General features: G+C 42.8%; 2 protein-coding genes across 9 annotated transcripts in view; one reads left to right on the top strand and one right to left on the bottom strand.

Annotated features, from left to right (window-relative positions):
• The window catches only part of SPATA17 (spermatogenesis associated 17), a 252,327-nt gene extending 248,781 nt beyond the window's left edge, over nucleotides 1-3,546 (bottom strand). The window contains exon 1 of the mRNA XM_006137342.4: nucleotides 3,251-3,546. Coding sequence (XP_006137404.2) covers nucleotides 3,251-3,318 — 68 coding nt within the window. The 5' untranslated portion in view covers nucleotides 3,319-3,546. The remainder of the gene's footprint in view (nucleotides 1-3,250) is intronic.
• Nucleotides 3,547-3,583: 37 nt separating this feature from the next.
• GPATCH2 (G-patch domain containing 2) overlaps nucleotides 3,584-25,632 on the top strand; it is a 176,829-nt gene continuing 154,780 nt past the window's right edge. For all 8 annotated transcript variants that reach the window (XM_006137344.4, XM_075925203.1, XM_075925204.1 and 5 more), the window contains exons 1-3: nucleotides 3,584-3,786; nucleotides 13,326-14,036; nucleotides 20,027-20,088. In XM_006137344.4, coding sequence (XP_006137406.1) covers nucleotides 3,731-3,786; nucleotides 13,326-14,036; nucleotides 20,027-20,088 — 829 coding nt within the window. In that variant the 5' untranslated portion in view covers nucleotides 3,584-3,730. The remainder of the gene's footprint in view (nucleotides 3,787-13,325; nucleotides 14,037-20,026; nucleotides 20,089-25,632) is intronic.

Raw genomic sequence — 25,632 nt, 5'->3', positions numbered from 1 at the left:
TGCTGACATTGATGACCCAGCACCAACAAAAAATTGACTTTGCCACCACCACTTGAAATGCAACCTCCACCTTTTCCATTATTTTTAATGGGAAAAATTGACACCCCCCCCCATAGTACGTTTTCACTTAGCACTAACATTTTCAGAAACACATCTATAGTGTTAAATGAGGAATTACTGTATACAGATAATTAAGGCCTCAGTTCTGTAAGGAGAACAGTATAATGGCTCAGCTATATTAAGGATTTAATTATAAACAATATAAAACTATCTAATTATAAATTCATAAGAAAAAATTAAGTTATTTTGCATTCTGAGCATGCATCTTTTGTTAACATTTTTGGGAGGGGAACATAAAGTCACATAGGAGACCAGAAGTCACGAGGGTGAAGAGTAAGGCTAGAAAAATGTTATGTAAAAAAATCAATCAATGTCCCAGTTGATCAATTCCAGATGTGTCCTAATGTTTTGGGGTTTTTTAAGGAAAACATTACAAAGAAATGTTCGGGTAAACCAAAGCAGTATTAGAGGAGCTAATGTTATGTGCTTTTTTTTTTAATGAGAAATGAAGTTCCCTGGTACATGTGATATAGAATACCAATGCCAATATGGTACGAACTTCTAGATTTCTTATGCACTAAATGAAAAATGTGGATAACACTTTATTTTAACAGTGTATAAATTAGTGCTGAATTACAACAGAAATCCTATAATAGTGCATAAAATATGACATCAACATGAATATCAGATAAATTCACTATGATCATTATTATCACAATGAGTACTAACTGAATTAATTACAAAAAAGTAAGGGCCTGATCCAAAGCCCACTAAAATCAATACAAAGACTCATTGATTACAATAAGGTTGCATCAGGCTCTAAGAGTACATCTACACAGCAGGGCAAAAGTCAAATTAAGATACGCAACTATATCAACAGAGTAGCTTAACTCGACTTTTGGCGCTGTCCATACTAGGGATGTTACGGACTAGTTGACAGAATAGTCAACTAATTGCTTCCCCCCCACCACTATTCAATTAGTTAATTATAAGATACTTATTCTTAGTCCACACTACAGGAAGTAGAGGGGAGCACACTCTCCCTTCGACTTCCCTTACTCCTCATGGAAGCAGGGCTACCGGTATCAACTGGAGTGTCCCTCTCAGTTTGAATTAGCTGTCTTAACTAGACCCGCTAATTTGAAACCAGGAAGATCTATCGTTCTCTGTAGTGTAGACTTACCCTCAGGGAGTAGAAAAACATAAGAATGGCCATACTGGGTCAGACCAAAGGTCTGGGTCAGACCAAAGAACATTCTTTCTTCGATTTCCCTTACTCCTCATAAAATGAGGGTTATAGGAGTTGGAGTAAGAAGTCCTCCATTTCAACATTATTTTGAAATAATGGCTTGCAGTGTAGAAGTACCCTAAATGTGTTACCAAAGCTACACAGAAGCAGCGTGCAGTGGGGGGAAAAAGGCTAGGAGCTCATCATCATCTTAATTAAAAGTATCTACTATAACTATTGAAAATCCAGTTCTTGCTGAAACACTTTCAAAGGCAGGTGATTCTGTAAGAAGAGGTAGAATTAGACAACTTGATGGGCAACTAATTTGTCATTTTACACATCTCAGCCCGACCATTTCAAATATTCAAGTATTGTTTGGGAAATGTTCAGTGAGATTAACATGATATTATTATTAGTTTGTTATCAATACTAAAGTTTTCACAGTAGGAATGGGAAAACCATGATGAATTTTGAAGATGAGCAGAATGGTAGAATTCAGAGATAGCATCAATGTATGCAGTGCGAGGAGGAAGGGAAGAAAAGAGTATAAAAGTAGGATGATGTTGCAATCTTGAAAAACACAGAGTCAAACAGAATTGCCAACAGTAATGAAGAAGTTGGGGAGAAAAGATAAGGAACCAGTTTTCAATTTCTGGTGGAGGCAATTCATCCAGGAAGAGATGTGGTGAGGCAGCTGAAGATAGAAGATATGAGATAAGAACAATCAGAGAATCCGAAAGATACAGGTAGGTTTGAGAGTTGATAATGGTAGAAGTTGTATGAGGAAGTCTACGTAAAAGGTAGCTGTAGAGAAGGGGGGCAAGTGCAAAGACCTTAACAGAGAGTCTTAAAGAGTAGGACTCTACAAAAATTACAGCCATGAAAAATGTGTCATGGACTGTTCAATCTGCTTTCCCTCTGTGACATCTGGTTTTACACTATACTATACAGATTTCACTGGGGGAGAACTGCATCTCTCTGAATCAAAAGGAAGGTTCACAAGGTTGTTTTAGGGGAATCACAGCATTACAGCTCTTATTACTTTGCTTCAGAGTTGGGAAGCCAAAGAATGATGGCTGTTGGCCAAGCATCCAGCTGTGAAGGCAGTACCACTCCAGAAGTAGTGCAGATGTAAGGGGTGGCATTGCCATCCTTACTTCTGTACTGCTACTGGCAGTGGCTCTGCCTTCAGAGCTGAGCTCCTGGTCAGCAGCTGTAACACTTCAACTGACCAGCTCTGAAGGCAGTGGGGACACCACCAGCCGCACAGAGGTAAGAGTAGCAGTACTGCACCTCCTCCCACTACACACACTGACCTTACAACCCCTTCCCACAACTTTTTGGGGGGCAGGATCCCTATAATTTAAATAGCTGATATAAAGAAATTTACGATTTTAAAAATCCTATGACCATAAAATTGACCAAAATGTAATAAACAAAATTACTATTGCTTTTGGCTTTCTGGGCTTGCCCAGAGAATCACCTTCTGAGCTCCTAAAACACTAAGTCACCAAAAAGTTTTGCCCCAGAAGAATGGCATTTTGCTCTGCCACAATGGGATTTTCATTCATCCTCAAGATGTTGTGGTATGATTCGCTTTGGCGCAGTGTGGTAATATATATTTGATATGCCTGGCAACATTTTCACATGGCAGAATAACTGTCCGTGCTTTGGGACGCAGACCCCCATTAACTCTGTCCCTGTGCACGCCATCAGAGAGGCCTGCTTCCACCTGAGGCAATGGGGGGATATACATAGGAAGCACTGGTGACCTCACACAACGAGACCGCACCATGCAACACTGTGCTGGTGCAGCGTGGTGACCTCGAGACGCACCATCCACGGTGACTTTTGGGGCCTCCATCCTTTGGAGAACCTGTGTCCCGTCCCAGCGCAGTGGCCTGGCCTTGTCAGTGCTCCTCCCCACAGCGAGACCCGTGCAGGCCCCTGGCGGCCCGTTACCTGTTCCTATGGAAATATTCCTCCCTCTGGCCGGTCAGCCTCGCTTGCAGCCTGGCCAAAGTGGCCATATTCCCCCTGCCCTGATCGTGTACAGGCCGTCACCATGGCAACCAGACCGTACCATGGCTCAGGGAGGGGGAGGTAATTGTTCCCTACTGGCCGCCCGGCCCTGGGGGAATGAACGGCGAGGCGGAAAACTCTGGAGTACTGGGGAGACCGAACCCCCTCCGCAGCGATGGGTCCTCCCATCCACGCTCGCGTCTCGGCAGCTGAGCGCAGGCTAGGGAGACGGGGAGATGGTCGGACCCTATTTCCTGCCGGTGCCGCAGCCGCTTCCGGGCTCCCATCATGGGGTAGTGAGACGCGGGCGAGGAGCGATCCTGATACCCCTTCCCGCTCGCCCGGCCTCGGCCGCCTCCCCGAATCTCTGCGAAGCGGCATCAGCCTCCCCGGGGAGCGGCCGGGGGAGGCGCCGCGTTCATGTTCCGGGTCGCTGAGCCCAACCCGACCCGAGCTCAGGCGGCGAGAAAGAGCTGGTGAGGCCGGGCTGGGAGGGGCGGGGGCGGCGTGGTTTGAAGGCAGAAGCATGGCCGGGGAGGGAGGAGGCGCGGTGCCGAGGCAGGAGTGCGTGGGGGAGAACTGGGGGGGAAGGGAGGCCGAGGAGTGGCGTGTGCCCAGGGCATCGCTACCCCATTCCTGCCACGAGTGACTCCTCCTAGGGGCTCATATCCACGTGCCCCCAAATCCAATGGTGCCAGCTGTTTTACGTAAAACGTCGCTGCCGAGGTCTTATTTGATGTGTAGGGGGACAGCTCTAGTCAGGACGACGGGGCGGTGCGTGCGGAGGGGGAGAGGGAATTCCCTGCCTGCCCCAGGCTTGTCATTAGGGGGATCAACGCCCCCTTCTTCTCCCCAAACTATACTCAGGTCTCCTCTCCATTACTAAGCATTTCTATTCTCTTTTCTGAAACCCCCTCCCCCTTTGAACATCGGGCAGTGGCTGCTGGTTACAACCAAATTTGTTTGGTATCCTTCTTCTAAAAGGGATTGAACTATTGGCATACTTGGCATAAGGGATCTTTCACCACTCAGTCACCTGTTACTTTAAGGATGAACAGTGGGCTGCTTTTGGACCAATTCCCATAAGATACATGTATTCTTGCTAATAAAAATCCATTATCTCAAACTTGTTCATATTGTGTGTAACCTGAAGACCCTATCCCTTTGTGGTGGCTGCTTAGCAAGCTCACATCAAGACATAATCTCCACTTTGAAGATCTTAAGTTTTGTCCAAAACAAGACTGACAAGTGGGTGCAAACAATAGGCAGAAAAGAAAAGGGTAGCAATAATGTGTTCCCACATGATTGTTCTAATGTTATAGTTCCAAATTTATTTTATTTGTATTTTACAAGTAGAGTAAGGGGAAATTGACTAAATAGAAAAGGAAAGAAAGGGAAAATTGGTATATTTATGAGTGGAGGAGAAAATTGAAGTGGGAGGAAAGGCAAGCAAGCCACAGAGCATTGAAAGTATTTCACCTGCACCTGAAAGATCAGATGGGGATAGGCAGGTGAGGGACAAACAACCAGTTGGCAGCAACGTTGTTTGCAGTGTTGTTTTAGCTGTCTTGGTCTCAAAAAATTAGAGAGATGAGATGGGTGAGGTAATTCTTTTTATTGCACCAATTTATGTTGGCAAAAGTAACACGCTTTTGAGCAAACAGCTGGAAAGCTTGCTTCTTTGACAAAATTGATCCAGTAAAAAACATTACCTACTAGTGATGTAAAGGGTTAACCGGTTATCCTGTAAGTATCACCCTCTACTTGCGGCTTGGCCAACCTGGAGTAGTCCCCTGCTCAGTCTCTATGGTTATAGCTACACGACATAATTTTTGTCAACAAAACTTGGTAAACACCCAAATATCAACAAAACAAAAATCGCCAGAGGGTGTTCACACTTGCTCCCTCTATGGACAGATCATGGCCACATTGCTCATGCTGTCCATGATATTGCCCCAATGCACTATGGGCATGCATCCATACCCATAGTGCAGTGTGGTGTGAAGACAGTGCTGATCCCTACAAATCTTGGAATTCCCTCCAGGTTCTCCCACAGCATCCTTAGTTGCTGAGAGCCCATGTTGAGTAGCTCTATGGGCTCTCTGTGCTGAGGAATGTCAAAGCAGTACAACAGGCTGCCCCCTTTCTCCTGCAGCAGCAGTCTGTGTTCCTAGTGTAGGGCAGAACAGGAGCATTCTAATCAAACAGAGCAGCTCACTCAAGTGTCAGGTACTTCCCAGAGCTTTGAAAGGGGAGGGATGCATGCCTGCAGGGCAGCAGAGATCAAAATGCTTAGCAGAACCATCAGGGCAGGCATTGTGGGATACTGGCGGAAGTCAGGTTTGTCCACAAAACAAATAGTCTACACTCGCTCTATGTGGACCATAAAGGGAGGGGAAAAGAAAAAAGTCTGTCTTCCTCTAAGTGTTTTGTTGCTGAAATTGGGTGTCCCTCCCCAAAGTTGCTAAAAGGTAATTTTTGGGCACAAAAGTTAATAATGTAGACATAATTTGTGTGTTTCTCAGGCTTTGTCTACTACTAGCAATTGAGGAGCAAAGCTTTTATTGTTCACAGGTGCTTGACACCTCTCCTTACCATGGAGCCATGCCTTGGCAAGTGCTAGTGTAAACAATGCTTTGTGGTCCACTCACAGAGTTTACACCTCCCCACTTTCCTTTGTTGCTAAAAGCTGTTGTAGTGTAGATAAAAGCTTCAGGTTTCTTATCAGTAGATGCTACGATTTAGGGAAAGCTTGCATATTGGACATTTTTTTGGCTCTTCGATTATTCTGATAATGACATTGACATTCCAGCTGTATCATGATCCTTAGGTTTTTGCTGTTCCCCTATGTTTCACTCCATCGCTACTTATCTCTGGAAAAGAATAATGGCAGTTCTCATGTTCTTGAACAAGTGGTTTCAAACATATTTCATGTAATAGGCCTTGCCTTAAAAAAAAAAAAAAAAAGTGTAATGGTAGTTAAAATATTTTGAAGTTGCAGTGATGGACATGTATAATAGTTGCTTTTATTTATCTTGGAAAGAGTATAGTTTGTTTCTGGTCATGCATAGAGAGGAAAGGGATCAACATTTAGCGAACACCATTAACATTGTTTTAGATAAATGTGTGGGGTTGCTGTGGGTAAACTACATTGTTAGTGAAGCAATAGCATCCCTGTGATAAGATTTTTTTTTTTTTTTTTTTTTTTTGGTCACAACAACTTCCTGCAGCCAGTAAGTGTTTTTACAGCATTATATTAGTCACACCGAAGTATGGCTTATTTAATACAAATATTTTGGGGGAAGATCAGCTTGTGTTCTAATTAACATTCTTGAACTTTATCTTTTCTGATTGAATGAAATCTGTATTTGCTGTTGACAATTTTTAGATTCTGTGGTGTCCTTGAAAATAAATAAGTTAATTTTTCAACCTGTTCCAGAGACACACACTTCTAAATGTTTCTTTTGGGCCAGCCTTCAGATATCTCTTTATTAAGTGGATTAATTCCCACCTGCCAAGTGTAAAAATGACAGTCAGGTGTGCACAAAATAAAAAGGAAAAAAGTGATATTCTAATAAATACCTTAACTTGCTGGAAAAACACTGCTGAATGTTGAAAGTGGTTTCTCATGATAACTAAACAGAAGCAATTTAAACTTTCTAGTTTCTACTCTGATTTCTCTTCTGTATGAATTATGAAATGGGAGAATTGTTAAAATAAGTCTGTGTACCTCTTGCGTTTTCAAGAAAGGCAAAATCTTGACATGAACGCTGTGATCTTGACATGAACGCTGTGTATTTTATGGTAAAAACCATGATGAGAAATTCACTTATAACTTGATTTGTATTCTAAACATGAAGCAATGGACTTTGATTTGATAAGACCAAATAATCATATAACTGCTAAGTAAACATGCTGAAATGTCTCTAATATGAGTTGATCTGGCCTACATATGCCAAACCAAATGTATTTGGTATTGTAAAATGGATACCGTAGGTTACAGTTTTGTTGTAATTGTTGTATAGATGAGGCCACTGCGGTGGCGTGGATTTCCTTCTGTTCTGTCATAGGTGGCTTAGTATAAATAAAAAGATTTATACACCTGAAGGAACAGAATCTGGACACCGTATGTGAAGCAAGCAGGAGAGTTTATTACACAAACAGCGCTGGGTGGAGTGTCACTTGCTAAGCTCAGTGAACACTGCCAAACAATAGCTTACAACTAATTATATAAGATGCCCAATGGGCAGATCAAAGTGATGAGGGGGGTAAGGTCCTGGACCCCTGGATAGGTGCTAATAAGAGTAATAATATAAAGTTACATAGTGTTTCCATTTAAACCATGGGTTTCCAAACTGGGGGGTGTGAAGAAATTCCAGGGGTGGCGCAAAGTGACCCAGCCCCACACACAGCCCCCCCTTCAATCCCACCCCAAGTTTTGCTGCTTCTTTTGGGGGGGGGGGGCGCAAGGGTTTCTCCAAAATCAAAAAGGGGTGGTGTGATGCTGAAAAGTTTGGGCACCACTGATTTAAACAAAGCAGACATCAGTGTTTTCCAGTAAAACAAGTATTTAAACAAAGCAGATCAACTGAGTGTAAAGTGGTGGTGTGTCTTGTCAGCTTCAAGAAGATATCTCTGCAGGATGTGGTCCATTGGGAATGTCTGTGATTCATCTGGGGATTAAAGTCTTGTCCTGCCTCCCATCCTGGGTGATGGCTTTCCGTTGATGGGCTAGACCAGGGCTTCCCAAACTTTTTGACACGGGGACCAGTAAATCCATTCACGAGCTTTTGGAGGACCGGTAACATATTTGCATATTCAATAAGCAAATGATGAATATTCAAATAAGTTGTTTCTGGTCCTCCTAAAGCCCTCAGTGCCTGAGTTAGCAAAGCTTTTGATACAGTCACCCACAATATTCTTGCCAGCCAGTTAAGGGAATATGGATTGGATAAATGGACTGTAAGATGGACAGAAAGCTGGCTAGATCAGGGTTTCCCAAACTTTTCACTTTAGTTGGAACCCGTTTTTTTCAGTACTGTCTTTTGCAGCCCAAAAATATAAACGCATATTAAAAAAAAATGAAAAATGAATAAATTTTCAGTGTTTCACCCGGCTGCATCCTCCACCCAGCCTAGGTCAGGGCTTGGGGGACCCGGCGCCACGTGAGCACTTCAGGAGGCGGGAGCAGGAGCAGATTTGGGGTAGGGTATCTGGCTAGGAGGGAGGGTGTAAGGAAGGGTACGGTTGCCAGGTGTCCAGTTTTGTACTGGACAGTCCGGTATTTGAAGGTTTTGTCTGGGAAAGAAATTGCGAAATTACCAGACTTATAAAATACCTGGTATTTTCTAATTAGGTATAGGTATATTAGTCCTTAGCTGCCTGGCTGGTAGATGTGCTCATGCTGTCTGAGTGTGTCTACCTACCAGGCAGTTTGCAACTACTCCAGGGAGGGTATGTGGGGGTGAGGGGGCAAAATGGAATCTCCAGCCAGACTCACTCGTCTGCAGGGTCTGCATGTGCCAAGCTCAGTCCCGCTCCCCCCTCCCCCCTTTCTCTTCCCAATCTCCAGCCCGGCTGACCCCGTCCAGCCCTGCTTCCAGCAGCTGATTCTCCCATCCTCCTCCTCCTGATCTCTCCCAGCCAGCTCCCCCTCTCCCTGTGCAGTCCTGGTTCCGCCACCTGCCCTCTCTGATCTCTGCTGCCGGACAGCCCTGCTACCCCCAACCCTGCTTCTGCCGCCTGCCCGTCTGCCGACCCCCCCCCCCCCATCTCTGCGAGACAGCCCCGCTGCCCCCAACCCTGCTTCTGCTGCCCGCTCCCTCCACCCCCAATCTCTGCAGGACAGCACCGCTGCCCCCAACCCTGCTTCTACCACCCGTCCACCTACATGCCAGGATCTCCATGGGACAGCCCCACTCCCCCAGCCCTGCTTTCACTGCCCACTTGGATCTCCGCAGGAGAGCCCCGCCACTCCCAGTCCTGCTTTTGTCGCCCACTTGGATCTCCATGGGACAGCCCTGCCGCTCCCAGCCCTCCTTTGGCTGCCTGCCCTGATCTCCACCGAGACAGCCCTGCTGCCCCCAGCACTGCTGCCCAGTGGCCGGTTCCTCCCTCCCTCCTCCCAGCCCGCCCTGCTCTGCTCCCCTCCCGGCAGCCATGCTGAGGCCCGCTATTTTTTTCCCGGCCGCAGCCCATAGTTTGGGAAATGCTGGGCTAGACTGGTGGGGAAGAGGAATAACCATGTGCTTGTGCCATTCCCAGAGTCTGAATTTAGATTGGGTTCTTAACAGAATATCATAGCCTGCCTCAGAAATTTTCATCCTACAACACCGGCGGGAGGAGGGGATACTTTATTAATTGAAGGAACATATAAAATTAATAAAACTTGACTTACAATGGGAATTTATATATATATATATTTTTTTAAATTCTCACTGATTTTGTAAGCATGTTCGTGTCAGATGAGTTTTCTTCTTTGTCTGGGCGCAGTCCATAAGTAATCATACGTGTATTAATAGGTGTTGAGAAATAAAGTATATAGAAGATAGGGGTTCCTATTTAACACTTAAAGCAATGATATTAGAAGACTAATTCCAGTGTGTATTCCCCTCCCTAGCAATGAGCAGGACGTGCTTGCCAATACAAATGAGATCCTGAAATCTGCAACTTTTCTCTACAGAATATAGTTTTTTACATTGTAACAGTTATTTACCTTGTAAAGTAGACAGGAGTATGCTAGCATGAGTTATTTTAAAACTTGTTTTCTGGTATGAAGTCTGTTGGGAATCCCAAAGAAATGGCAAAACAATATTTTAATTTTCTGTCTCAGGTACCCTAGTGATGTTTCCTGTTAAAGACAGGACATTACTTTAGGTTGTCATGCTAATGTGTGGTAAAATGCTGTTTTAAGTCATTGCTGTTAGAAATACGATAGTGTAAAATTATAGAAATTTATGTCTTTTCCAGCAGACTAATCTTTCTGAATTTTTTTCAGTACTGGTTTGTGCATTTGTTCTTAGTTTGGTAGAAGTATAATGTTGCAATTTCAATTGTGCCCTTTGAATTTAAGGATGTGTATGCTTGCTTATATTGAGGATTTTATCCCCTGATCTTTATCTAATCTATCAAAAAGTTTTGTATTGTGTTAAGGGATGATAAACTTTTTCCTTTTCTTATTTGTCTCAAGAAAGAGAATAAAATAGTCTCTTATCGTGGAAAAATTTTTTTTAAAAAGAGAGGGACGGACTGGACTCTGACCTCTCGAGGTCCCTTCCACTCCTAGTATTCTATGATTCTATGATTAATTAGCATTCACTTGGACTGAAGGCTTGTCAACCTAGATAAATTGACCAACAAAACTAAAGTGATATATATATAATGGCACAGGCATAGAAGTATAATTATGTCTCCACATGCATGTAGAAACACTAATTTATTCCAAAGTAGAGTGCCCATAAGGGGAATTATACCAGCCTAGCTATAATGATATAATTTTACTTGCTATTAGTTATCCAGCTAGTTTCCCCATGTAGACAAGCCTTAAGTAAGGGAAGGGAAAATTGCTCAGAGGTGTGGTATGGCTGAGATACTAACACTTCGGGCCTAGGAATAAAAATTGTGTAAATAGTTGGTATTCTAGCCAAGTGGTGTTAAGCAAGAAGCAAAGGTCGCACTGAAGTGCTTTATGTACTTGATAAGCATTCTTTTGCCAACCTAAGTATTTTGAGTCTTGTCACATGTTGAATATAGTGAGTATTAAGTCAGAGATGGGATAGTGATAAACTTTTTTTTCTAAGTGCTGATTTATAATTGCATGTATGTGGACAAGAAAATAAAAAATAAAGCAGTGTTATATACGGAGGCTCCCAGCATGCTAAATTAAAACAATTTGGAAGCACTCTTAATAAAGTGCCTGTGAAGATGCCTCTTTTGTTTTGTGACCCTGAAAATATATGAAATTGTGCCTTCATAACCATAAAGGGAGCTTTACTGTTATTTTAAGGTAAATTGACTGAAAACTTACCCCCCCACACACACACACACACTTCCTCCCCATGTAGATGATGTCAAATGTGCTGGTGTGCTAAAGCCTTCTCTACACTATGTCTCTGTGTGTGTATGGTATTCTTATACCAGTTTCAAAGCAATGCAAGCTGCTGGGTCCAAGTCATGTTTTGGATTACTAAAGCCACAGTAATAGCTACATGTTGTATTGTAGATAAGTCATGAGAGAGGGAAGAGAAGATGGCAGAAACAGAGAAACATATCCAAAACACATAAAAATTGGCTTATTCCAAGAGTTTCCTATATAACTAGGATGTGACCCAATCTATAGATTTTATTGGCTACCAGTTACTCTATTCTATCTGAATTTTCGGATAAACAGCATTTTATTTGCTCTGCTCCCTCTTTTGTTGATACCTACTATAGTTAAATGATATCTCGTGAGAGCCAGAAGGGCAAAGGAGAAGAAATGTAAGAAGTCATATTCCCATTGTATATGGGGAAACTGAGATATCCAGGATTATACAGTAAGTTGCAGGCTGAGCAGGAAGGAACTCAGGTCTCCTGCCTAACCTGTACCCATTGGACCATTCTCCTTAGCACTTTAGGCCTGGGGTCAGTGATGGGTGAGTGCAGAAAAGTTGTATGCTGTACGACTAAACTCTGTCTCCACTTGCATCCCTGCTGATGTTGGTAGAAAGTGGCTGGATTGTTTCTCCATCCTGTTCTAAAAATATATGTACAACTTTTTTCTGGACACTTACCTATACAGTTTACTGACATTCTTCCACTACAGGCAGTCTCCGACTTACGCGGATCCCACTTATGTCGGATCCGCACTTACGAACGGGGCTTTTCTCGCCCCGGAACTCACGGGCAGCGGGTCGCCACCTGTGTCCTCTGGGGCGAGAAAAGCTTCTCCCGGTCTCCCTGGTCTGCTGGGGGGGGTCCAGCAAAGTCGCTGGACCCCCCCAGCACACCAGGGACAACCGAGCAAAGCCGCCGCCTGGGCGGCTTTGCTTGTTTGCACGGGAGCAAAGCCGCCCAGGCGGCGGGACCCCCGCCGCCTGGACGGCTTTGCTCCTGTCCCCCTGGTCTGCTGGTGGGGTGTCCAGCAAAGCCGCTGGACCCCCCCAGCAGACCAGGGACACCCGAGCAAAGCCGCAGCCTGGGCGGCTTTGCTTCCGGGCAAACGAGCAAAGCCGCCCAGGCGGCGGCTTTGCTCTGGTGTCCCTGGTCTGCTGGGGGGGGTCCAGCGGCTTTGCTGGACCCCCCCAGCAGACCAGGGAGATGGGGAGCAAAGCCGCGGAGCACGCCCGCAGGGGGACAGCTCAAGCGCACCCGGGCTGTCCCGCTGCGGGCGTGCTCCGCGGCTTTGCTCTCCGTCTCCCTGCAGACCAGGGAGACGGGGAGCAAAGCCTTGGAGAATGCCCGCAGCGGGACAGCCCAGGCGCGCTTGGGCTGTCCCACTGCGGGCGTGCTCCGCAGCTTTGTTCCCCGTCTCCCTGGTCTGACTAGCAGACCAGGGAGATGGGGAGCAAAGCCTCGGAGCACGCCCGCAGTGGGACAGCCGCGGCGCGCCTGGACTGTCCCGCTGCCCGCGTGCTCTGCAGCTTTGCTCTGCGTCTCCCAGGTCAGCAGACCAGGGAGACGGAGCAAAGCCGTAGAGGACTTGGGCGGTCCCGCCACCCCCGTCTCCCTGGTCTGCTGTGGGGGAGGTGCAGCTAGTGCCCCTCACCCCCAGCAGACCAGGCTTTTCTTGCCTACCCCTGGGGTAGAGCAGCTGGGGGCTGCCGGGTTGGAGACAGGGTGGCATTAAAAAGGAAAGCGTCCTCATAAGTGTGGTGTTGGTTGGTACAGAAGATAGCTTTCTGTAGAAATATAATGATTTAAAAGTGCTGATGTTAAGACTGTCTTTAAGAGACTATAATGTTATTGGTATATGAAAACCTATGCTGACATTGATGCATGTTGTAATCAGTTTTTTGTGATTTCTCTGCATACATAGGCATTTCAGTAGGACTATGGAGGAACTAGTTCATGATCTGGTCTCAGCACTGGAAGAAAGTTCAGAGCAAGCCAGGGGAGGTTTTGCTGATACCGGAGATCATTCTCGTAGCGTGTCTTGTCTTCTAAAACGCCAGGCAAGAAAAAGGAGAGGACGTAAAAGACGTTCATTTACCACCCATCATCCTTGGGAGACTAGCCACTGTTTAAGTGAAGGTTCTGATTCCAGCCTAGAAGAACCAAGCAAGGATTACAGAGAAACTACTACTAAGAAAGACCACAGTGACTCTGATGATCAGTTGTTGGTTGCTAAACGCAGGCCTTCTTCAAATTTAAATAACATTAGAGGCAAAAGGCCTTTGTGGCATGAGAATGATTTGGCTGTTGATAATTTAGGAAACAGAACCCTGCGTAGGAGAAGAAAGGTGAAACGCATGGCAGTAGACCCACCATCAGAAGTCACAAATACATTAGCTTTGACCCAACAACAGGAAAACAGCAGAGATCAAGAAATGGATAATGATAACAGATCTTACCAACATCAAGAATTTGCCAAGAGTAAAGTGAAAAAAAGAAAACTAGCTACAACTAGACAAGGACCAGAAATTTTGGATGAAGGAGTGGTTATAGAAGGTGAAGAAGCAAACCAGGTTAATAAGGACAAAATGGAGTATGAGGAACAGAAGGGTTCAGATGAGAATATGAGTGACAGGTGAATTTTTTTTTCTATCAACTGAAAATAAATTGTTATAGTTCCTGTAATTGTATAGGTATTCACAAGTCTTGTAATCTCTTATTTCAAAATTAAAATGCAACCAATAGCTGTATATTTAAGCAGGTAATATTAGGGGTTTTTCCTGATCTAGTAATAATAGAGCACTGCTATTTCAGACATGTAGTATAAAATAAAATGATTGCAATTTAGAGGCAATCTGATGAGTGGCAGAAATGCCGCATAGAAAATAATGACTTGAAAAAAATATATACTAATTGTTTCAGTACTAAGATTTTAAAAAATAGGAATTAAAAAAATTAATTAAATGTTAAGTTATTGTATTTAAGCATGGTATTTTAACTAGTAAGTCGTCACAAGATAATTACATAACTTCTTTTAGGCTCTGATGCTTTGATTATTATTGGTAGTCATCAGAATATTATCAGGACTATATCGGGATACATGAGTTGGACAGTCTGTGTGTCATACATTCTTGGCAACCTACAGACTTTTTATGCACATCACTTACAAAATGCAAAAACCAGTTTATGGTTCAACATCTGTGCTTGCCATTAGAAAAAATGGGAGAATGATGATCTTTTGGCAGTATACTTCATCAGTCTATGCCAGACAACAGGCATACCACAATGGTAATTGTTTCCAAAGTACTATTTTGATGGCACAGAAAGGTGTAAGTCATTGGTCCACCGCACATAAGTGTTTTTACCTGCAGAGTCTGATGATCCTGATTATGTTTATCCAGCATATTTTATTTGAACGCAGAACTGTGAACAGGACAATGCCTATTTAAGATCTAAATAGTTGCAATCTAATGGCTAGCCAGCAACAGAGTTTGTCATTTGTCGTTAGGAGTGTTATCTATAAGCTGCTTTGAAATCTTTTGCTTGTTGGCCATAGAAATGGGAAGGTATGTCTACACTTGATTGCTCTCTTGAAGGAGGAATGCAAATGTAGACATCCAAAATTGCAAATGAAGTGGGGATTTAAATATCCCATGCTTTATTTGCATAATCGCGGACTGCTACTTTTCCGCAATAGCTCTATTTCGGGACATCAAACTTGGTCCCCGCGGGGTTATTTCGAGAGAGACCCCTTCCCTCAAAATAACCCTTAAACCTCATTTTTTGAGGAGTAAGGGTTATTTCGAGGGAAGGGTTTTCTCTCAAAATAATCCTGCGGGGACCGAGTTTGATGTCCCGAAATAGTGCTATTACGGAAAAGTGACAGTCAGCGATTATGCAAATGAAGCACGGGATATTTAAATCCCCGCTTCATTTGCAATTTCGGATGTCTACATTTGCATTCCTCCCTTGACAGAGGGAATCAACTGTAGACATACCCGGAATGTTACTGTGGTGTGGAGATGGCATGCATAGGTTCTTGACTAGGGCAAGAAGAGAAGTCACTTATTCATTAGCATAACAGTATGATAAGTGACTGATTCCAATTACTCAGTAAACAGTAAGGAGTTTTTTATAGTGTTTATAGAAATTCCTTTTTATAGTCTTTCCATCTCTGAAAACAGTAGAGTCTTTGAATCACAACAGGAATCCTGAGTCACTTTGACATTGAAAATAAACTGAATTTTGTAGTATCTTCACTAAGGATGTTAAGAAGCGGGTAATTGACTAATCGTGTAGTCAATACAATTTGTATTGACTACACAATTTGTATTGATTACACGATTAATTGATAAAGGAAGGCATTCGATTTACATGTCTTAACTAGACCACTAAATAGGGATGTGAACAACTAGTTGACTATCCAAAAAGCAAATGCTTATTGGATAGTCGATATGCTAGTCGACTAGTCCTCCCCCATTTCCCCACATCTCCTGCTGCCTCTATCAGAAAGACCCCAGGTTCCACACGGTGCTGCCACTTTGAAATGCCGCCTGCAGCCTGGGGCCAGGCATCGTTTCAAAGCAGCAGCACCATGTGCAGTCCAGAGTCAGCTGAGGACTCCCCCGCCAACTCTGGGCGCCGTGCGGCACTGCCGCTTTGAAACACTGTAGGGAGCACGGGGCCAGCGGGGCATTGCTTGAGTCTCCCACTGGCCCTGTGTTCCCTGCAGTGCTTTTGCCTTTGAAGTGTAGCCACAGTTCTTATCAACTAATCGAATAGTTGATGCAAATTACATAGACTATTTGAATAGATAATTAATCAAAATTTTACATCCCTGCCACTAAATTGAATGCCAGAAGAGCAATCTCTGGCATGATGAGTGAAGATGTGCCTTAAAAGTATTTCCTTAATGCGCTTTACTGTACTTTAAAGAAGGAGGATCACAGCTTCCTATGGATGGAACTTTTAATATGTGGTAGTAGTATCCATGTGAACACTTAATGGGCTGCAGGATAGTGCGGGATAGACTTAGACCCTAGGTTGCCATGAGCTCAATAAGGGTACTTTTACACAGCAGTGTTATTTCGGAATAACTGACGTTATTTTGAAATAACATATTCCGCGTCTACATTAAAAGCAGTTATTTTGACATGTTGAAATAATGTCGAGCTGGAGGACTTCTTATTCCAACTCCTGTAACCCTCATTTTACAAGTAGTAAGTGAAGTCAGAGGAAGAGTGCTCTTCCTCAGACTTCCTGCTCTGTAGACCGCTCCAAAAGCCGAAATAAGCTATTTTGACTTAATCTACGTAATTGACGTAGCTTATTTCAGCTTTAGCCCTGCTGTGTAGACGTGCCCTAAGTGTTTGTACATACAAGTCCTTATAAAACGGGAACACGTGTGTGTGTGTGTGTGTGTGTGTGTGTGTGTGTGTGTGTGTGTGTTGGGGAAGAAGGGTAGATTTAAAGATATGTGATGTGAAGTTTTAGGACATTTAAAATTGTAGAAAAATATAGAACTATCTGACAAAATTGAAGTAGGCAGGGCAAACTTTGCAAAAAGAAGGCACTAGCATTTGCTTAGCTTTATGGTATTTGAAAATTCAAGCTCTGCTTGATCACTTTGGTAGCTCGTAAGATTTACCATTTTTGTATTTAGGATAACTTTAAGTGCTTAAGACTCTTCTTGTACTGCATTGAGATAAAATACATGTGTAAGTGCTGCTTATATAGTAAAACATTACTATATGCCAGGGCTACTCAACTTTGGAAGCCCTGAGGGCCACAATGATACTCACAGCACATGCTGAGGGCCACAGTTTAAGTTTTGTTGCATATAAGTGCAAATACATATGAAAATCGCTTCTTTCACGCTAACAGGCATGAATACAAAGCACTTCCTACAATTCCTGTGCACTCCTAGCACCTCCTCCCTGGGAGCTAGAAACGCCAACACCCTGTACCTATCTGTTCCAGCTACCCCCTCCGCTTGCATCTTTCACTGCTCACCCCGCCTGGGAGACACCTCGCCATTATGGAGTGTGTTCCCAGTGGAGGCCATGTTAAAAGGATCCTACCTGTGGACCATGAATGGGCCATGCATCCTTGAGCTGCATGTTGAGTAGCCCTGCTGTATATCATAGAAGATACAGCAATTCTAGAGCACTTTTTTTATATAACTGTGTTCTAAGAAATACGGCAGCTGCACATATTAGTATGTCACTGCTGCTTGGCTATCTACATCAGGCCCAATTTCAAGCCCTGTTTGAGCTATTTCAGAAGGAAGATATAAAAACAATCATGCAGTTAGTTCTAGAAGCTAAAATGAGATACGGCCCCAAACTTAACTAATTCTGGTTTCAATTTCTGACACACAAATTGTGCAAAAAACCTATAAATAACATCTTTTTTTTCTTTTTTAAACCAAGCAGATTCACCAAAAAGCAGTTAATACAGAGATAGGAGTAAGGTTTAGAGCTACCTTTTAAGAATAGGTGTGGGGAATGAAATAAAAAATGAAATATTTTTAAATATTCTTTTGTCAAGATTGAAGAGATTTTGCTTCATGTAGAAGGCAAGCTATATAATATAGGAAAAATACTTGAGGCGTTTAATTTTCCTTAATGTAACATTTGTAAATCTTACTACATTAAAAATTAGTTTGAAATGCACACTTTTTTTTCTTGAATTCATGTCTTTACATGAACTGACACTTTTAAAAAATAATCCATATGTCATAATAAGAAAAAATATAAGATACATAATATTGTGGAATACTGAAGAACATAAAAGCATTTCTTCACTTAACTCCTCTCTCCTAACCTGCTGGATGTAAACCCAGTGTCATGGCCTATGCTATAGTTTAAGCACAGCAGGTTGGTTTAATATTTACATACACAGTTTTAATTTACAATAACATGAGATGCAACCAGGCAAGAAGAAAACCCTTCTGCCCTCATCTATGGTTTCTAGTGTTATATGTAGAAGTACATGTGTATGTGCTGTGCATCCATCCTTTAGACCCATGGTATCCAACCAGTTCTGAAGCAGAAGCCACTATAGTGGCTACCTCTGAAGTGAACTAGCCACACTCAGCTGGCCAAACAGCAACATTGTTCAAGCCAGCTAGCCACATTCAACCGGCCAAATAGCCACATGTGGCTAGTGGCTAGCATGTTGGACACCACAGCTTTAGACAGACAAAAAGTAAATTATAATATGCATTTTATTGTGTTGATTAGGTTCATTTTTTCACATGGTAACCTTTACTTTGATTTAATGGATTGTTGAAAGGCCACGCTGGGTCTGACCAAATGTCTGTCTTGCCCAATATCCTGTCTTCTGACAGTGACCAATGCCAGGTGCCCCAGAGGAACAGAACAGATAATCATCACGTGATGTATCTTCTGTCGCCCATTCCCAGCCCAGACAAATAGAGGCTAGGGACACCTCTCTGCCCATCCTTGTTAATGGCTACTGATTGACCTAAATTGTCATTATTGCAAACTTTTATTTCTTAAACTTCAGGGGGTAGCCGACTTAGTCTGTACAGAAAAAACAACAGATGGTCTGGTAGCACTTGATAGACTAACAAAACATGTAAATATCAAGTGCTACCAGACCATTTGTTGTTGTTTTTATTTCTTACTAAGTAATATAGTTTTAGTGAATAATTAAGCAATATATTGTACAGAATATTTGCAGATGCTAAAAAGAAAGTACTTCCTTTTCCAGATGTTTATATTTCGTGGCTGTCTACACACTGGCACCTTTTTCCGGAAATGTTTAAAACGGAACAGTTTTCCGTTATAAGTATTTCCAGAAAAAGAGCGTCTACATTGGCAGGATGCTTTTCCGGAAAAGCCCTTTTTCCGGAAAAGCGTCTGTGGCCAATGTAGATGCGCTTTTCCGGGAAAAAAGCCCCGATCGTCATTTTCGTGATCGGGGCTTTTTTGCGGAAAAGACTACTGTGCTGTCTACACTGGCTCTTTTCCGGAACAGTTTTCCGGAAAAAGGACTTTTGCCCGAGCGGGAGCAGAATAGTTTTTCCGGAAAAGCAGCTGATTTCTTACAGTAAATCATCACTGCTTTTCTGGAAATTCAAGGGGCCAGTGTAGACAGCTCACAGCTTATTCCGGAAAAGCAGCTGCTTTTCCGGAATAAGTGGCCCAGTGTAGACACAGCTCGTGTGTTGGAAGAAAGGCTTAGACTGCTTTTGCTTTGAGATTTTTTTTCCCCCATTTTATTGAGAAGTGGTGTTCTGGGATCAAGTTAAATTGGATCGCATGAGAAAGGAACAGGGAGCATTTGATGGAAGCAGGGGATAAAATGCATCTATTGTGTCAGCTTTTTGCTTCAGTTATGTCTGGCTCGCTGTTAGATTCCTGTAATTTTATGTGTGTCCATTAATTCTTTTATGTAGGGACTGTAATTTTATGTGACAAATGATATGTTCCATAGTTAATGGAACTAGGATATTTGCAGTTTGATTAAAAACAGTCTTATTTTCTTTCAGGTATTTGTCAGGCTTAAGTTACATCTGGTAAAATTTTAGAGAGGAGGCTGTTCTCACTGAGGCATTAATTGTTCTTTTTATCAGTTTCTTTCTCTTCTTTATTACAGTGAATCCAGCAGCCTGAGCAGCAGTGATGCTGGTTTGTTTACCAATGATGAGGGAAGACAAGGTACTGAAACATCACTAATTTTTTTTCCAAACTGCATCAGTTTAAATTCTGTAATCATTACAAGTTATTTCATAGGTTGATGAAATTGCTTTAACAGATTGCCTGGCAAGTCTTTTCTTTCAGCTTCTTTAAATGTTCTACAAAGGTGTCTTGTCTCAGTAACCTGAAGTAATTAAATTACTTGATTATCTGAAAATCCTAGTATGTAAAGCTTATAATATTAGGGAAGATTGTGTTTTTGAGAGTGGTATTGAGTACATATTGTGTACCTCTATGTGAGAAGTTAGTAGCACTTCCCACTAGTAGCACGTCCCACATTTATCTATAATGTCTTTTTTTAAAAATGGCTGGATTTATAGATGATTTCCCTCAGTGATAATGGTTTTCTGAACAAAGACAAAATGTCTCTTATTCATCCAAAATAAGACTGAATAGCCCCCAATATTATTTAGGGGGTTTTCTCATCACTGAGGGGTTTTTAAATATCTGAAACATCTCACATTTCCTTTGGATAGTGTGAACTCAGTAAAAATCCCTATTGGTATACTGTATATCAGAAAACAAATTATTATTATTTATGAATCAAACGTTCTGGTGATGAAGTATATTAAACCATCTTTTCAAGTAATGTATAAACTATTGTTTTAAATTTAGTATAGCTTAATCACTCTTTTTAGTTATTTCTTTTTTAAATTATCAGATTTATTTAAAGAGTAGATTATTTTCCTCAGGAGTAAAGGGGGGGGGCATCAGGTAGAACAACAAAATATTACAGATTTTGACCATATTAGTTTGATTATAGGGAAAGCTATCCATATACTGTTTCCCAAAAGTTCTCAATAATTGATTTTTCATCAGTTCATGTCAGTTGCTCCATCCTTCCATGCTAATTTTACTAAAATTGGGATTTCTTGAAATCCAAATTCCACTCACCTTGTTTGTATGAGTAGGGCAAGCAGTATTTGGACCATAATCGTATATTTTTACTTCATTTAATACAGGATTCTTTGAAGATTTTAGGGTACCCTTGAAATAACAGTAGACTCAGTTTTTCAGATTTCAGAGCAGAAGGTGGTGTTTTGTTTTGGTTTTGGTTTTTGAGAGACATTCCAGAAGATGGAATGTTTCACTGTGTCATGGCATTCCCATCAGTGTTTTGTGATTTTTTTTTTCTATTCTGTTTTGTGAGACGTAATGTGCAAGATTATCTAATGATCGTTTCCATCATTGTTTTCTTCTTGAGGAGGACATGAACTTTTTCACAATAGTTTATTTTAGAGCCTTCAAATTTTCTGTGGTAATTGCCAGTTTAATTTCCATTCAAAAGCTATTTCTCTGTGAAGTTATAATTCATTCCTATTTGTTTCTTGACCAAGAAGATCTGTTTATCTTGTAATTTTCTTTTAAAATGAGTAGGTAGGTGTCTAGTGTTAATCATATTATTATGGTTTTGTGAAAGTTTTAACTAACATTTAAAGAATTGGTTTTCTAACTTTTTTTTTGGTGCAATTGTTTGATTTGTTTTTTAAAGCACTTGTATTTCCCTATATATAATAATCTGGGACATGAGTGGATATTACTTCTGAAATATCCATTATTTGTACTTCGTGTAATTTCAGTGTTGAAAACAGATGACAACAATCAGTTCATATAATTATTTTCTTCAGGAGGGAGAAGTTATTAGTCAATAAGTAGCTACATTTTCAGTGGTATCCCTTTTTTCAGTCCATAGCCATTCAGTTTTATCATCTTTGATCCTTTCAACAATGGCTTTGAGTTACAGAGGATTATATTTATAAATATTAAGTTGGCAAGTTTGACCTATAATTTGAACTGTATTTTTTTTCTTCCTATTTTGTATTGGATCTTGATGAGAGGAGGTGTGGGGGGTGGGGGTGGGGGTTTAAGGGCTTCTAGGGGAATGTTTTTTGGTTAAAGATAGTGAGATTATTTTTTCTACACAGAGAAACAATGTCACAACAGATTATCATCAATTTTAATCTCTTAATTTTTGGACTATTTACTTCACAGGCTTTATCCTATTGAAGTCAATGGAGGCCTTCTCATTTACTTCAGTGGGCTTTGAATCAGGTTAACTGTCTTTTAGATCTAGAGAATGATCTTGTTTCAATTAAAACTCTTAATGGGAAGCAATATCTGGTGATACGTGTCTTTCAGTTTCTGTTAAATTTGCTTTATTATCAATATTTCTGTCACTTAGCATTACAGCTACTGTATTTTTTTCACTTACTTTCTTACTAAAATTGATTTAAAATTAAACAATAAAATGTCACTTGCATAAAGTGGAGCTATGAAGAATATTCCCTTGTCTGTATTGTCATAACACATAGGAACCCTAACCACAAACCTTTTTATACTAAAAGCTTGTTGTGTAAATATAAAACAAGATACAAATGGGTACAGCTTGATGGGAGTATACAAGTAAGCAATGAGGCAATATTGGTCAGTGTAATAGACTGGTTTCAGCACACCAGTACTCTGTTACGATTTTTACAGGCATTACAAAATGATAGTTTCTTAAGGAGGGATGTGAAAGAAGCTAATGGAGTCGTTTTGCATATGTTCACAGACATCTGTTCCCAGTATGAAAGGCAGCATGAGATAATGTACAAAGCTGCTTGTTTGAAAACTTAAGAATTTGGCAATGAAGTCATCATGGATTGATCAAAAGAGGACAGTGAATAAGATGTTAGGGTAGGGATTTCCATCTAGTAGGATATGGCTGCCAGAGTGTCTACTGAAGCAGACAAGAGTGCGAGCTGTGATATGACCTTCTTCATAAAAGAATTCCCAGTTGCAACCATTAACCCAAACTTATGCTTTGAAGTGCAGAACAACCTCAAAGCACAATTGCTATTAGAAAATCTACTTTAGAAAAGAATGAAATAAAAATTATTTTTACTTTTAAATGGCTAACAGGATAGTGATAAAAGTTTTTGTTTTGGTGACATTCAGTAGTCTAATCGTGTCCAAACCCCGTTTTTTTAAGATGACGTTGATCTGGTCAGCACTAATTATACTTGCATACCAACTCTTTCTTAACACCTCCCTCCAACCGTTCCTTCTTCCTCCTACATTAGAAGAACATAAAAGTTACAAATCAAGCGCTAAGAAGCTAGGAAATGCCAGAATAAGGATTGCCTGTGCAAACTTAATTCAGTCCACCATGTGGACTTATGTCGGATCCGCAGTTACGAACGGGGCTTTTCTCGCCCCGGAGGACAGGAGTGGCAGGATTCCCAGATGCGCCGCGGTCCGCCGCCCCGTCCTTCGGGGCGAGAAAAGCTGCTCCCTGTCTCCCTGGTCTGCAGGTAGAGACGGGGAGCAAAGCTGCGGAGCACGCCCGCAGGGGGACAGCTGTGGAGCGCCTGGGATGTCCCGCTGCGGGCGTGCTCCAAGGCTTTGCTCCACGTCTCCCAGGTCAGCAGACCAGGGAGACGGAGCAAAGCCATGGAGGACTTGGGCAGTCCCGCCACCCCCGTCTCCCTGGTCTGCTGGGGGGGGTGGGGTGCAGCTAGTGCCCCTCCCCCCCAACAGACCAGGCTTTTTTTGCCTACCCCTGGGGTAGAGCAGCTGGGGGCTGCCGGGTTGGTCCCACAGCACTGCTCCGGACCAACCAGGCAGCACCCCAGCTGCTCTGCCCCAGGCGTCCCCAAGTCAGCCGCTGCAGAAACTGACCAGCGGCTGACTACAGGAAGCCCGAGGCAGAGTTGCTCTGCTCCAGGCTTCCTGGAATCAGCCGCTGATCAGTTTCAGCAGCAGCTGACTTGGGGACTCCTGGGTTTCTTAAGTTGAATCTGTATGTAAGTCAGAACTGGCGTCCAGATTCAGCCGCGGTTGAAACTGATCAGTTTCAGCAGCGGCTGACGCCAGTTCCGACTTACATACAGATTCAAATTAAGAACAAACCTACAGTCCCTATCTTGTATGTAACCCGGGGACTGCCTGTATATGTTATGATATGCACAATCTGTTTATCAAAAAAATCATCCACAATGTCATCTTATCTTTAGAGCCCTGCATAGCCACAGATGCTGATATCCACAGACCATTTTTTTGCAAATAGTAGAGCAAATGCAGATACCTACACAAGGCTCTGCCCCTGTCTGCGCTCTCGGCTGAGGGAGGGGCACTGGGTAGACCCTCCACTGCTAGCAAGGGAGGGGCATAACAGGTTCCTCTAGTTCATGCCAAACACCTGCCTGACAAGCCCCCACCTGATGAACACTGTCTTGCAGGAGCTCCAGGCCTGAGTCCAGCTCAGGGAAATACACCACCCATCCCACTGCTGTTGTGATGCTGCCAGCTAGTGCATATGGAAGCATGCCTGGGGGAGGTGACTGATTTCCAGGACAGGAGGAAGGCACTGACTTCCAGCAAAGCAGCTTACTTCCCTGCTCCAAGCAGGGAGAGCCTGACTCTGTGGGCTGGAATTGCAGGGGCAGCACCCTGGGCATGGGCCAGTTTCTGTGCAGTAGGGTCCACCCTTTGCTGCTGGGATTGGAGCAGGCAGGGCCTGACTCTGTACCCTTTCATCTCACTGTGATGTGACAGAAGCTCAGGAGCTCCTGGCAACAGCAGCATGTGAGTCTAACATCCATTCCCTTTCCTGCATCTCCTCTGGAGTCCCTCTCCCTGTCCCCATGCTGCCTCTGACCCCCAGTCGCCCAGTCTGTGCGCTCGTGATACTGTTCTCTCCCCTCGCGCCCCTGCTCCCTTCTCATCAGGGCTTCCTCTTTCCTCCATTCCAGATGACTTGCTGCTGCTGTGCAGATGTGGATGAAGGTAAAATCCGGCTAGCATGTGGTAGATCAGTTGAAGGGTTGTGCCTGGAGAGTGCAGCTACACATTTTTGTATTTGCACAGGGCTCTATTTATCTTGCTCACAGATGGCTGGATCCTTTCATCTGACACTGCCTCTGAAATAGCCCTCTCAATTGATTCTTTTGTTTCGCACTCACTCCCTGCCCTGGATCATGTGGTGGCTGGTAAGCCTCTCCTTTTCTGTTCCTGCTGCTTCCAACCTCTCCTTCCTTTCCCTTCTTTCTCAGCTTTTGAACAGCTTTACATCTGACTCTTCTTTCCCCCTCTCTTGTTATTTGCTGACATCAGTGTTGATGACTTCTCATCTGCTCTCAGATTTCTCCTCCCTTCTCTCTATGCCTTTGCTCTTGTTGCTATATACTTCACTTTCTCCATACTTCATTCTCCTCCATCTTTGGCTTTGTGTCCCTCTCTTCCATCACAGTGTCTCATTTGCCAACCCCTAGCCCTGGCTCACCTCCAACATCTGCTTCATCCACTCCTATTCTTGCAATGCAGTGTGACTGACAGAAATCCTGTGACGATGGTGACTTCCCCCAGTAAAGATTCATTCTGCCATTTTCTTTGCTAAACAACTCTACTTCTCCAATTGATCTCCATGCCTCTAATCTCAGCTGCCTTTTTATCCTTAGATTTGTTCCTCAAACTCTCTTTTGTTCCTCTCTCCATTTCTCACTCCACACAGGATTGCACTGATTT

Source organism: Pelodiscus sinensis, chromosome 3 (assembly GCF_049634645.1).
Source record: "Pelodiscus sinensis isolate JC-2024 chromosome 3, ASM4963464v1, whole genome shotgun sequence".
Taxonomy (NCBI): domain Eukaryota; kingdom Metazoa; phylum Chordata; order Testudines; family Trionychidae; genus Pelodiscus; species Pelodiscus sinensis.
The sequence above is the reverse complement of the archived record's forward strand: the minus strand, read 5'-3'. Positions and strand labels throughout refer to the sequence as shown.